Source organism: Aulonocara stuartgranti, assembly GCF_965226115.1.
Source record: "Aulonocara stuartgranti genome assembly, chromosome: 14".
In the NCBI taxonomy this organism is placed as follows: Eukaryota; Metazoa; Chordata; class Actinopteri; order Cichliformes; family Cichlidae; genus Aulonocara; species Aulonocara stuartgranti.
In genome coordinates, this window is record NC_138950.1 from 26,532,388 (window position 1) to 26,544,847 (window position 12,460).

General features: G+C 38.6%; 1 protein-coding gene across 1 annotated transcript in view; it reads right to left on the bottom strand.

Moving 5' to 3' along the window:
• LOC309687892 (sucrase-isomaltase, intestinal-like) overlaps positions 1–12,460 on the bottom strand; it is a 69,264-nt gene that overhangs the window by 41,472 nt on the left and 15,332 nt on the right. Inside the window, exons 9-16 of the mRNA XM_082503179.1 lie at positions 12,140–12,239; positions 9,585–9,697; positions 9,336–9,461; positions 7,198–7,329; positions 6,819–6,938; positions 3,664–3,777; positions 3,378–3,462; positions 743–860 (exon numbers count right to left, since the gene is read on the bottom strand). Of these exons, the coding sequence (XP_082359305.1) occupies positions 743–860; positions 3,378–3,462; positions 3,664–3,777; positions 6,819–6,938; positions 7,198–7,329; positions 9,336–9,461; positions 9,585–9,697; positions 12,140–12,239 (908 nt within the window). The remainder of the gene's footprint in view (positions 1–742; positions 861–3,377; positions 3,463–3,663; positions 3,778–6,818; positions 6,939–7,197; positions 7,330–9,335; positions 9,462–9,584; positions 9,698–12,139; positions 12,240–12,460) is intronic.

Here is a 12,460-nt window from a genome sequence, read left to right on the forward strand (position 1 = left end):
GGTTGCTGAGAACAAGGACTACTGTAGTTCAAGACAATGGAATTGGAGCCCTTCAACAGCATTCAGATAAGGAAATAAGATGAACCAATGCTAACTGGTTAGCAAGTATAAAACATTAATAATAATAAACCTGAGTATGGTGAAGCACTTTTTTATCCCTCCTCAACAGATTGCTGGCACCGACAATATATTTAATACTCCTTTCTAAGTTTGTGCACATAATGGGTCACTAAACTGTTTCAGCGCCAGACTCCAATGAGAAATTCATTCAAACACACTGGAAGCTAGACTCATTAAAACAAGTTTTCGGATTTAACACATTGAAGTCAAGTCAACTGCTCTGGACTTTAGCACAATGGGTCAGTAACATCTGATTCTACAACTATTCATTTAGAAAATTATGTAAATGGTAATGGTAAATGGCCTGCATTTGTATAGCGCTTTTCTAGTCCTTAAGGACCCCAAAGCGCTTTACACTACATTCAGTCATTCACCCATTCACACACACATTCACACACTGGCGATAGCAAGCTACATTGTAGCCACAGCTGCCCTGGGGCGCACTGACAGAGGCGAGGCTGCCGGACACAGGTGCCACCGGGCCCTCTGACCACCACCAGTATGTATATTACATTGTGTATTTTGAGTTTCCCAGAGTCTCAATATACTGAATGGGTGGCAGAAAGTTGGCCTTCGTAGCACAACCTGAACTCTTCCTGTCATTGATTATTGATGTACTCACTTTTCACTAGCCAGCACCATAGAGTACCCGTACAGACTGTGGACATCATAATGGTTTCCCCAAGACTGCTTGGCATCCATACACAGAGTCTTACTGTACATCAAGTTGTCGAGAATGTCTGAGGGAGAGAAAAGATAAAGGAGTGAAGAGCTGGAACAAGGGGTGAGGAGGCATGAAGAGAATACGAAAAAACAGTGATGGTGTTGCGATGAAGTAAAAGGACAGAAAGAATGAGATAGACATTGATGTATACTCCTATAGGATGTCAGAGCAATGAGGAAATGACAGAAAAGAGAGCAATGCAGGAATATGACTAAGGAGGAGGGCAATAACAAGGATGGCATCAGGGGAGCGTGCCTTTTCCAGTTATGATCATCCTATCTGGGACACAGTCAGAATAAAAGACATGGCAGAAGAGTCATTTTCAAAATTCTTCTTAAGGGATCTATGATTCTAGATGAGTTTTCTAGAAAACCATCTAGGATACACTGTGCATGTACGATGACAATAAAGGGCTTTTCTATTATTATGTGTGCTAGTGTAGCTAATTTATCAAGTTGTGTACAATATTTGGGCGATGACCTGCATTTCTATGGTATCCTTTGTTTCTTTGTATTAAATGCATACCAGTATGACTAGTTTTCACAGAAAAGGCAGAAAATGGGGAAAAAATGAAAATCATTAAAACTTGCATCTTTTACTGACAGGTGCCCATTTTGAATTAGGTAGCCACAAAATAAATAAATAATTAACTTAATTAATAATAATACTAATATTTAATAGATTACTAATTAAAAATTATTATAATTAATTATAACTGCAGAGTTTATAGGGAGTGCAGAATTATTAGACAAATGAGTATTTTGTCCACATCATCCTCTTCATGCATGTTGTCTTACTCCAAGCTGTATAGGCTCGAAAGCCTTGGTAGTAAGCATATTAGGTGATGTGCATCTCTGTAATGAGAAGGGGTGTGGTCTAATGACATCAACACCCTATATCAGGTGTGCATAATTAGTAGGCAACTTCCTTTCCTTTGGCAAAATGGGTCAAAAGAAGGACTTGACAGGCTCAGAAAAGTCAAAAATAGTGAGATATCTTGCAGAGGGATGCAGCAGTCTCAAAATTGCAAAGCTTCTGAAGCGTGATCATCGAACAATCAAGCGTTTCATTCAAAATAGTCAACAGGGTCGCAAGAAGCGTGTGGAAAAACCAAGGCGCAAAATAACTGCCCATGAACTGAGAAAAGTCAAGCGTGCAGCTGCCAAGATGCCACTTGCCACCAGTTTGGCCATATTTCAGAGCTGCAACATCACTGGAGTGCCCAAAAGCACAAGGTGTGCAATACTCAGAGACATGGCCAAGGTAAGAAAGGCTGAAAGACGACCACCACTGAACAAGACACACAAGCTGAAACGTCAAGACTGGGCCAAGAAATATCTCAAGACTGGTTTTTCTAAGGTTTTATGGACTGATGAAATGAGAGTGAGTCTTGATGGGCCAGATGGATGGGCCCGTGGCTGGATTGGTAAAGGGCAGAGAGCTCCAGTCTGACTCAGACGCCAGCAAGGTGGAGGTGGAGTACTGGTTTGGGCTGGTATCATCAAAGATGAGCTTGTGGGGCCTTTTCGGGTTGAGGATGGAGTCAAGCTCAACTCCCAGTCCTACTGCCAGTTTCTGGAAGACACCTTCTTCAAGCAGTGGTACAGGAAAAAGTCTGCATCCTTCAAGAAAAACATGATTTTCATGCAGGACAATGCTCCATGACACGCGTCCAAGTACTCCACAGCGTGGCTGGCAAGAAAGGGTATAAAAGAAGAAAAACTAATGACATGGCCACCTTGTTCACCTGATCTGAACCCCATTGAGAACCTGTGGTCCATCATCAAATGTGAGATTTACAAGGAGGGAAAACAGTACACCTCTCTGAACAGTGTCTGGGAGGCTGTGGTTGCTGCTGCACGCAATGTTGATGGTGAACAGATCAAAACACTGACTGAATCCATGGATGGCAGGCTTTTGAGTGTCCTTGCAAAGAAAGGTGGCTATATTGGTCGCTGATTTGTTTTTGTTTTGTTTTTGAATGTCAGAAATGTATATTTGTGAATGTGGAGATGTTATATTGGTTTCACTGGTAAAAATAAATAATTGAAATGGGTATATATTTGTTTTTTGTTAAGTTGCCTAATAATTATGCACAGTAATAGTCACCTGCACACACAGATATCCCCCTAAAATGGCTAAAACTAAAAACAAACTAAAAACTACTTCCAGAAACATTCAGCTTTGATATTAATGAGTTTTTTGGGTTCATTGAGAACATGGTTGTTGTTCAATAATAACATTATTCCTCAAAAATACAACTTGCCTAATAATTCTGTTCTCCCTGTAGTTGCCATAGTAAATCATTTTCTACTCTTTATTGAAATATAATTTCTATAGTTCAGGGCCTCTTCTTTGGTATTTTAGTAGCATAATATTCAGTTTGCATTTTAAATGACTGCCCAGCTTTTTCTGGATTTCTTTTTTTCTTTTTTTTCTTCTAAAAGCCACAATTTACAGCTATAAGAACAGCCATGTACGTCAAATGATTAGCATGATCATGGCTCAGAAGATAAAAAACAACATCTCTTACTTGGAATGAATGGAGGGTAGTTGAGGTTGTTTGAAGCACAGCCCTTTGCTGATCCTTGCTTGAAATTAGAGACCTCATTCATGTCCTGCAAGGACATACAGTAGATTTCAGTGAGAGGACTCTTGTTTTGTTTAAAGACAGTTATGAAGTAAATTTTTTTCCATGTTTGTTAAGTTAACACAATTCTTATTATTAATGCTCTTTCTTGGCCCTTGGCCATTTTGACAATTTTCGGTCAGGCCACAACTATTCATACCTCCGTTTTCTGTATTCAAAACTGACTTACAATCCACAGTGCATCATGTTTGACCTCCCTGTAGAATCGCTCATACTCATCCACCCACCAATCTATGCAGGCTTGGCTGGTGTAATCTGGAAATACAGCCTCTCCTGGCCACACCTTTGAGGGAGAGAATGTGAGAAAAAAAACCTTGACTAGTCTACATTAGTTATCATCACTCACAGTTTACAATTCTGGTTCTGTGTAGGTGTAAGTACAAATTTTTTTATTTATGTGCTCATTTTTTATGCACTTAACATATATGGATGTGAAACATGTCTGAAACAAAGCAGCAATTTAGTCTGCAAAATAATCTATATCAACATAACACAACATCACCAATCAACATAACAGGGCACGATCAGTCAAAATTATGAGCTCTGCAGGAAAAATATAAATGTTCCTATGTAGATGTTGCAGGACCAGTTTAGGGAAGTGGCAATGACAGAAAATAGAGGACAGATGAAATACAGGAGAAGAGGGATTGATGAGAGAGAGATGGCTAAGGAGAAAAGGGATAAAGAGACAAATGAGTTGAGGAAGAGTAGAAAGGAGAGGAGAAATCGATAATGCAATAGAAATCTCCAGACGTGACTGTGTGTTAGAAGTCATCCTTAATGACATGTATTGAGAAAAATGATTAATCCACTGAGAAAGACAGAGTTTTTGTGCGTTTGTGTGTGTATGTTTGTGTGTGTGTATGTGGCTGTATTTCTGTATGTGAACACTCTTGAAGAGCACACTAGATATTAAATCTCAAGGTTGCTCCACTCTAGCTATCTTTTACCTTTACTTCCATGGGCAATAACATTACAACCTCGTTTTCAGCAAAGACATGAATCATACTTATGTACGCTCATGTGCTTGCAGACACGCACACAGACACCCCCCCCCCCCCCCCACACACACACACACACACACACACACACACACACACAAACACAAAGATTTATAGGCAGATGTTTTTGGCAGATGGTCAGAAATCCAAGGTCAAAGCTCATTGATAGTCCCTTGCAGATGCTTTCCCTTGCATCTTTTTTGAGCCCTTCCTTCCTTCAAGGCCAGATTTTGTCATCTCCAGCTGCGTAGTAATTCTGACAACAGGATATGGAATGTGCTGTCATTTGTAGCTGCATATCTCACTGTTTCTTTTACTGTTTTTATGGTCTTTTGTCTGCCAGTCTGTCTCTCGAAGTTGTTATCCACCTGTCTCTCTTCTCTCTCTACCGGTATCAGTCCCTCTGCCTACCTTCTTTCCAAAGTCTCTTTCTACCTCGCATATCGTCTACCCCCTCCTTTTTTGTCTGTATCTGATAACCTATCTATTTTGTCTCTTCTGTCTCTTTGCTTCTTGTGCATGTCTCTGTCACCATGCCACAGTAAGACAGCCAGTCTGTTTCCCTTTACATTTTCATCTAATCCATTATTTGTGTTTCTCTGACTGTCTGCACATACCCCTTTCTCTGTGCATGTTTCTGTCAACAGTTAAACCTTCCTTTAAATCCACATAGGTTTCTTTTAGCTCTCCCCACTGCCCTTTATTTTAACTCTCATCTAGCTTTACTTTTGTGGTATGAACAGAAATGTCCACCTGTTTGAATGAGGTCCTGCTATGATTTTACTCAGGCACTCCAACATGGGTGCCAGGAAAAGCTTTTATCTACATATTTCTCAGCAATTATTATCTATTTTAAAAGCAGAATATATACCAGGTCTGTTTCAGTGCCTACCTGATTACAGAGGCAGCAACAGCAGAGGTTGTTGGCAGAGACACTTGAATGTTCACAATGAGAATACATAGAACTGCATATGTAAATAAACTGCACACAAGTATGGCCACACTTGTGTGCAGAAACAAACCACAAATTACAAAAAAGTTTTTTTTAACCCACACAGCTGGATGCATATAAATGAACGCGGGGACTATGGGTCTTTTCTTTCTACCTTTCTCTGTATTTCTCGCCATTACACATTCACACACAGGCCTACACACACACACACACGCACAGACCCATGGCTAATGTGTGATGTGGTGATGCAGAACTTTTTAAGATTAAGCACTAATGCAGAATCAATGCATATGTTTGACCTGTTATAAACAGGATGGAAAAACTATTAACAGTGGGGCAGGGTCTCGCTGTGTGCATAATCAAAAGCAACACTAAAGAAAGTATTGAGCAAGACATTTTACTCTGCACTTCCACTCTCTTTTTTAAAAAATGTTCTCAACGGGGAAAAAGATCTCTCAATGAATATATTTATGTTCTATGATTGTTCTATGGAAAATTATTTTCCATGAGAACAAACCTGTGACCTTGCATCAAATATCAGCTGATTGTGTCAGTAACATAAGCAGTCCTGTAAAGAGCTATGTGTGCTATTATTGCTTCAATAGAAATTAAGAGGATAAGTAGCAGGAAGGAGCTACTAGTCAACAGAGCTACAAACTGTAGATGAAGTAAAGATATTTGTACTGCTTACATTTTCAAAAAAGATTCATTACCTCTAGGGGGGGGTATCGATTATTTTGCATCATTGCGTGCCTTTCAGGAATTAAACCAGACTGAATCTATATAGTGGGAACCATACCACACACAACCCTACTGGTATATCTACTGATGCTTATATTTAGTTTTTCACATGGCTGCATAAAGTCCTTTATTTTTTACAACTGTTTTAAATTGTTCATAAAAGTTTATATAGTAAAATAAAAGTTTATATAGTTATAGTTCACATAGTTTTGTTAATTTTATTATTAGTTAACCCTTTATGAGTCCCCCAAGGTTAAATAAATAACAGACCATGATGAGTCATTTGGATGCCAGTCAAACTGTTTGACTGTCTGATTTGATCAAAATCTGTTATGCTTTTTTATGTTTTGGGTTAAGCAGCTAAAAGGTTTGAAAGGCTTTATCTTAAAAAGCCAAATTTGATAACTGAAAGAATATGCTAATATATAACCTCTAATTTCATAAGCCTTAAAAGTAGCGGACTCTAAACTGTTTGAAAATAGTTCCCATTCATTCCTGTGTTTAAGTTTGATTGAAAGCACAGCTGAAGTTTCAAAGTTAATTAAGTAATTTTCTTTTTAAGTGAGTTTCCTCTTGTTTGTTGTGTGCATGTAATTATTTAAATTAGGTTTGTGCACAAATGTGGCTCACCTCTCCTATTAGAGGAGTCACTCCATCTGATTCAGTGACCCAAGCATTTTTCGCAGTTCCACGGTCATAGGACTCATACAGAGCATCCCCAACCCTCTTACTGGTGGCTATTGCTGGATCCTGTCATAATAATATAAGTTGAAAACAAATCAGTAAATACATAAAAATTACACAGCACCATTGGCATGAGTTTCAATTGTTATTTGTTGTATCTGATGTTACAAAGATGTTACTGTGTACTGTATTATTGTATCATCACACATTATATACAGAACTCATATCACAAAATTGCTTGTAATACAAGAATAAGTTCATGTAGTAATATTTGTTAACATGTCCATTACACAAATTATTTTGTGAACAGCAAAGTATTTCTTACCAGGATAAGGATATATTTCTGCCCCTTCTCATGGAGGAATTCAGCAAACTGTGGAAGTTCTGCAAACTTCACCTTGTCATAGGTGAAATCCTTTTTATCCTCCATGTAGTCTATGTCAGTATATTGAATGTCCTGCATAGGGTAAAGAAAAATGCTGCATTGGTATGTGATGTGCATGCATTTTTTTACTTCAGAAATTATATAGGCTAGCATAGCCAAAATCTTTGTCTTTCAAAAAAAGCTCTAAATCTAATAGCATATGAAGTTAATTTACCAAGTTTTATATATGCATTGACCCTTGTGAGTTAATTTCAAATGAGTTTTAGAAATGGGCATTAGATATTCAAAGCTTCTTTTGAAATACAAAACTTTTGGCATGGCTTCTATTTATTAAAATTAAATTTGCATCTTGGATTGCAGTGTAATAGATTCCAAATGTCTCATAATGCCTCCTAAATGTACCCACTCGTGTTTTTTTTTCTTTTTGTGCTTAATTTTGGCACATCTGCTAAAAAGAATCATCATTTTCAGCATTACTTAAATGTGTCTTTCACACTGTATATTTTCATCTTAACATAGCTAGCAAAAGAAATATTGAACATTTGCATAGAGTCTTACTAACAGAAAGACCTCTGATGGACTTTTGGAGACCTAATGTGAGTGCAAACAACTTTGGTAATGTGCTGCTAAACCTTGGGAGGACAATAGCAATGTTAACACAGTCTTCCTTTTTTGCCAGGGTGTGACTTTATGCTTGCTCTCTGTCTGTTGCCTGCCAAAATCTACTTCATATCGATGGAGCAGATGGTTTGGAAGGCTCTGCCAGATCCTTCCTCTAATGGTAATCAGCTCCAGACATATTAGGGAGAATGTGATAATACCCTCTGTGGTCTATCTAATGGTTATCAAACATGTCCCTGAGTACAGCCGGAGAGAAAGCAGCTGCATCCTAATGTCTTTGGATATGAAAAAAGAGATTGGAGATTATAAGAGTGAAATATTGAGATGGGTTGGAAATTTGTTTGCATTTGAGCGTTAGATAAAACAGAGTTCAAATGACATCCTCGACTGTTGCCATCACTGCTGAGTTGTGATAGAGTTAAAATGTTTTATTGGGACACATAAAGAACATGGATAGGAGTCTACCTTAGTAATTAAAGACAAAAATGTACAGCATTGCAAAAGACTCGGTATCGAAAAGACTCTTAGCAGTTACCTCTCATGGCTCGACAAAGATAAGCAGTAGGGCTCATTCCAAAGAAAATGCCAACTAGAATTGATATTTACCAAATGTCTCAGAAAGGAATAGGCACTGGAGTAGTTTTAGCATTCAGTTCAGCGTGAATGAGATAATGAAAGGAAGTCGATTGATTGATCTTTGATCACCACTAACATTCAGTGACGTATGAAAAATAGTGATCCCAGGATTGAACCTATATAGCCCAGCAGACTCGCCATTATTTGACAGAAAGCTGGATTACCCTGTGTAAGTTAAAGGCCATCCCTATCATTGTGTCTGTCTGTCGAATTCCTGTTTCCACCTTCGTATCACGTCTCCACAGATAGTGTAGTGGTTAAGGCTCTTGCCTCCGGAACCACACAGTGGTGCATGAGTGCTTCAAATTTAACAAGGGGTGCACAAGGTGAAGTATTGATTCCCCACATTCCCCGACCTCTGAAAGCTTTACAATTGTGGTAGTAGTCAAAGGATTCCCTCTCTATAAAAACCATGCATTGCCACTACATTTCACACACTCGAGTTTTAAAATGCATGTTTTCTAAGGAAGAAACAAAGAACTAGGAAGAAGTAAAAGGCTAGGTGATGTCAGTGACACCAAGTCACATGTTTTCCATTTCCAGAATGTTCATCATGGCCACATGGTCAGTAACAGTGGTATGTAAATGGAACCTACATTTATTACATACAATGCATGATATTGTGATATAATGGAGGTAAAATATGTAAGCAAAGTTGTTCAACATGTTATCAAAATATCATAAGGACAAAATCACAGATGTTTAAGGGGGCGGCAGTAGCTCTGACAGCAATTTTAGATAGTCTGAAGAAAATGTTTTTCTAAAATATGCATGTTATGAAAGACAAATAAGGAATAAAAACCAAGCAGACAGAATCTTACATATGGAAGATCCACAGCACGGTTCCTCTCCACTGTTTCCTTGACTATACTGAGGTTGCCATAGTTCCACCGAGAAAGCTGGAATCCCAGTGACCAGTAGGCAGGAATGACAGGCTTGCCAATGAGCTGAATAGCATGATTGGAAATACTTTTAATGTAATTACCACGTCAAGGCAACACAAAACCCACTTCACCCAACAGTATTAACCAGAAAACCTGCCAGACATATTTCTGAATTTAGAAAATCACCTCGAGGAATTCATGCACCACTTGTTCTGGTGTGTCACCAAAGAAAATGTAGAAGTCAAGCACCCCTCCAATTGTCCTGTACGTCACAGCTGGGGCGGGCTGCAGTGTCACATCTGGTGAAAACACAGAGACAAAACGTATAAGTATCAGCAGAGGTGTGGACTCGAGTCACATGACTTGGACTCGAGTCAGACTCGAGTCATTAATTTTATGACTTTAGACTTGACTTGAAAAAATGTTCTAAGACTTGTGACTTGACTTGGACTTTTACACCAATGACTTGGGACTTGAATTGGACTTGAACCGGTTTACTTGAAAAGACTTGATATTTTACCCCAAATATAAAATTTAACATGCATATTATATAGAGATTGAAAATGTGACGTCATTCACGGGTAGAACCGCAAAGGATTCTGGGAACTCGTGGCAAGCGGTACTAGCGCACGCAGGCTTTCAATTAAAATCAGTTAAACAGCGATAAAAAGAAACACAAAAATGTCAAGAAGCTGTTGTATTATTAACTGCAATAGCCGGTCGCATGACAGCCACGGGAAGCCGACGGGTAAAGAGATCGGTTGTTATCGGATTACGTCGTTGGAGAGAAATTGTTCAAGCCATGTTTCCGAAGTAACAAAGACGCGACGGATGGCCTGGATTGCAGCCATTCAAAGATCAAATATAACGTCCCAGAACACTCCAGCTCACAGGTTAGTCTGCTCCAAGCATTTACACGAAGGTCAGTGTTTTTTAGTAGTTAATGCGTCATTTTCATAACATAATTAGTGATATAGGTTACAAGCAAGTCTGGCGCTGAACAGAAATTGTCGCGCTATGCTCCTTTGTTTATTGTGCATAAATAGTGAATTGTCCTGACACAATATTGCGTTTCGCTTCTGTTATTATGGTACATTGACAAAAACATATACTTTTATTCACAGGATAAAACAGTTTTTTTGTATCACTAATTGCCCAGTGCGATTACAGACTGCGGTAAAGTGAGCCGTCATTTGTGAGCCGCGGTCAAGCCAGCCGCCTCCTATCCGCGCGGTGATTACAGCATACAATATTGTTGTCACTGCTACATTTCTGTAACGCTACCAGAAATTATTTCCACTACTAATTAATTACCGTTGAGCTCAAAGGTCCTATTAATAAACGGTTAAGGAATGTGTATTTATGACGACAATTTGTGAGACTGGTAAACTTATGATACGTACGATGGTCTTTCGTTCTACACGGTGCATTTCAAGGTCCTGCACCCATCCGTCGGTAAACTGTACCTGGGCTTGTTGCAGTGACCGGAAGTTACTAAACTTCATGAGTGTGTGCACTCACTCCAAGAACCGTATAATTATAAATATGCATATAAATATGCTAAGATGAGATAGCTGACTTCATCTAACTAGCAAATGTTGTCCAGGCTACGTTGGTGATGCAGTTTTTTTTAATGTGTATGATATTTTTGTTATGCAATTTTTTAGCTGGTCCTACAACCGCATCCAAGAATAACATGCAGCTTATCTCAGAACTGTCGGTGAAAATTATTCTTGGAGCTAGGTTTAATTGAGCTGCATTTTAAAGAGGTGCAATTTCACAATTTGTGTATATTTTCTAAGTTCACTATTTTGTCATGTGTTGAGAAAAACACAGATTTTAAAATTACATGGTCTAATATTTACATTTAGCATATAACTGCAACATTATTTTTTCGTTTTTTTTTTTTTTTTTAAAGACTCGAAAGGACTTGAAATTCAAAGTTTCAGACTTGTGACTTGACTCGGACTTTTACACCAGTGACTTGAGACTCGACTCTGACTTGCCTGACATTACTTGAGACTTGACTTGAGACTTGAGGATAAAGACTTGAGACTTACTTGAGACTTGCAAAACAATGACTTGGTCCCACCTCTGAGTATCAGTATTATGTTTAAAAATAAATTACAACCCCAAATTGATTGTAAACCATTGTGTACCACCGGTCCTCTGTTTTGATAAACCAACTTTCTTGTTGTTTTAATTCTTCAGAGAATTATTACTTTAGACCTAAACACAATTGTATAAGGAGGACGTATCCGTCAATTTCTATGGAAATCAATATATTAAAAAAACTTACATGAAGCAACTGTAAGCATAAGCGACAGAAACATGTCAGTGGGAATCACTAATGCTTTCAGTCATCTCCTTCTCAGAATAAAGCAGTCATGAAATATTCTCTTTGATTTGTCAGCACAATTCTTTGATTGATGCAACAGTAGCTCCTTTTGTGTTGGGGGATGAGGATTAACTGGCGGTTCGTATGCCCTTGAACCATTTAGAGATGATTTTCTTGTCCCGATGTTACATGTATCAGTGTAAACATACGATATGTTTGTACTTTTTTGGCAGTATGTATGAGAGTGCTTGTGCACATACATTCTGTAGTTTTTAAACACAGTGCTGCTCAAATGTTTTTTTTATGCGTACGTGTGCATTTGTTTGCGTGCTCGAACCCATGTGTATTTGCTTTTATCCAAGTACCAACAAGTGTTCTTGCATTTGTGTTAGCGTAACTTTACCCATAGCATTGCTGTTCAGGAGAAACACCCCAAATGACTTCCCACTATTATCTTCCAGACAGAGGAAAAAGGGATAGTGTCCATAGAGGTTATGTGTTCCCTGTAGAGAAGAAAGGAGGAGACAAATGAATATAGGGCATTGGTGCCTTGTGAGACCACCATGTGGGAGACTTACTGAAACTGAGGGGGTGCCTACACGGCATAATCAGCTTACAAGGCATTCAATTATAAGCCTTTTGCGAAGGCAAATGCACATGTAAGACACACATGTAAACATGCCACACACACACAACTAAGCAGGCCTGATTTGAGCAGGCCTTA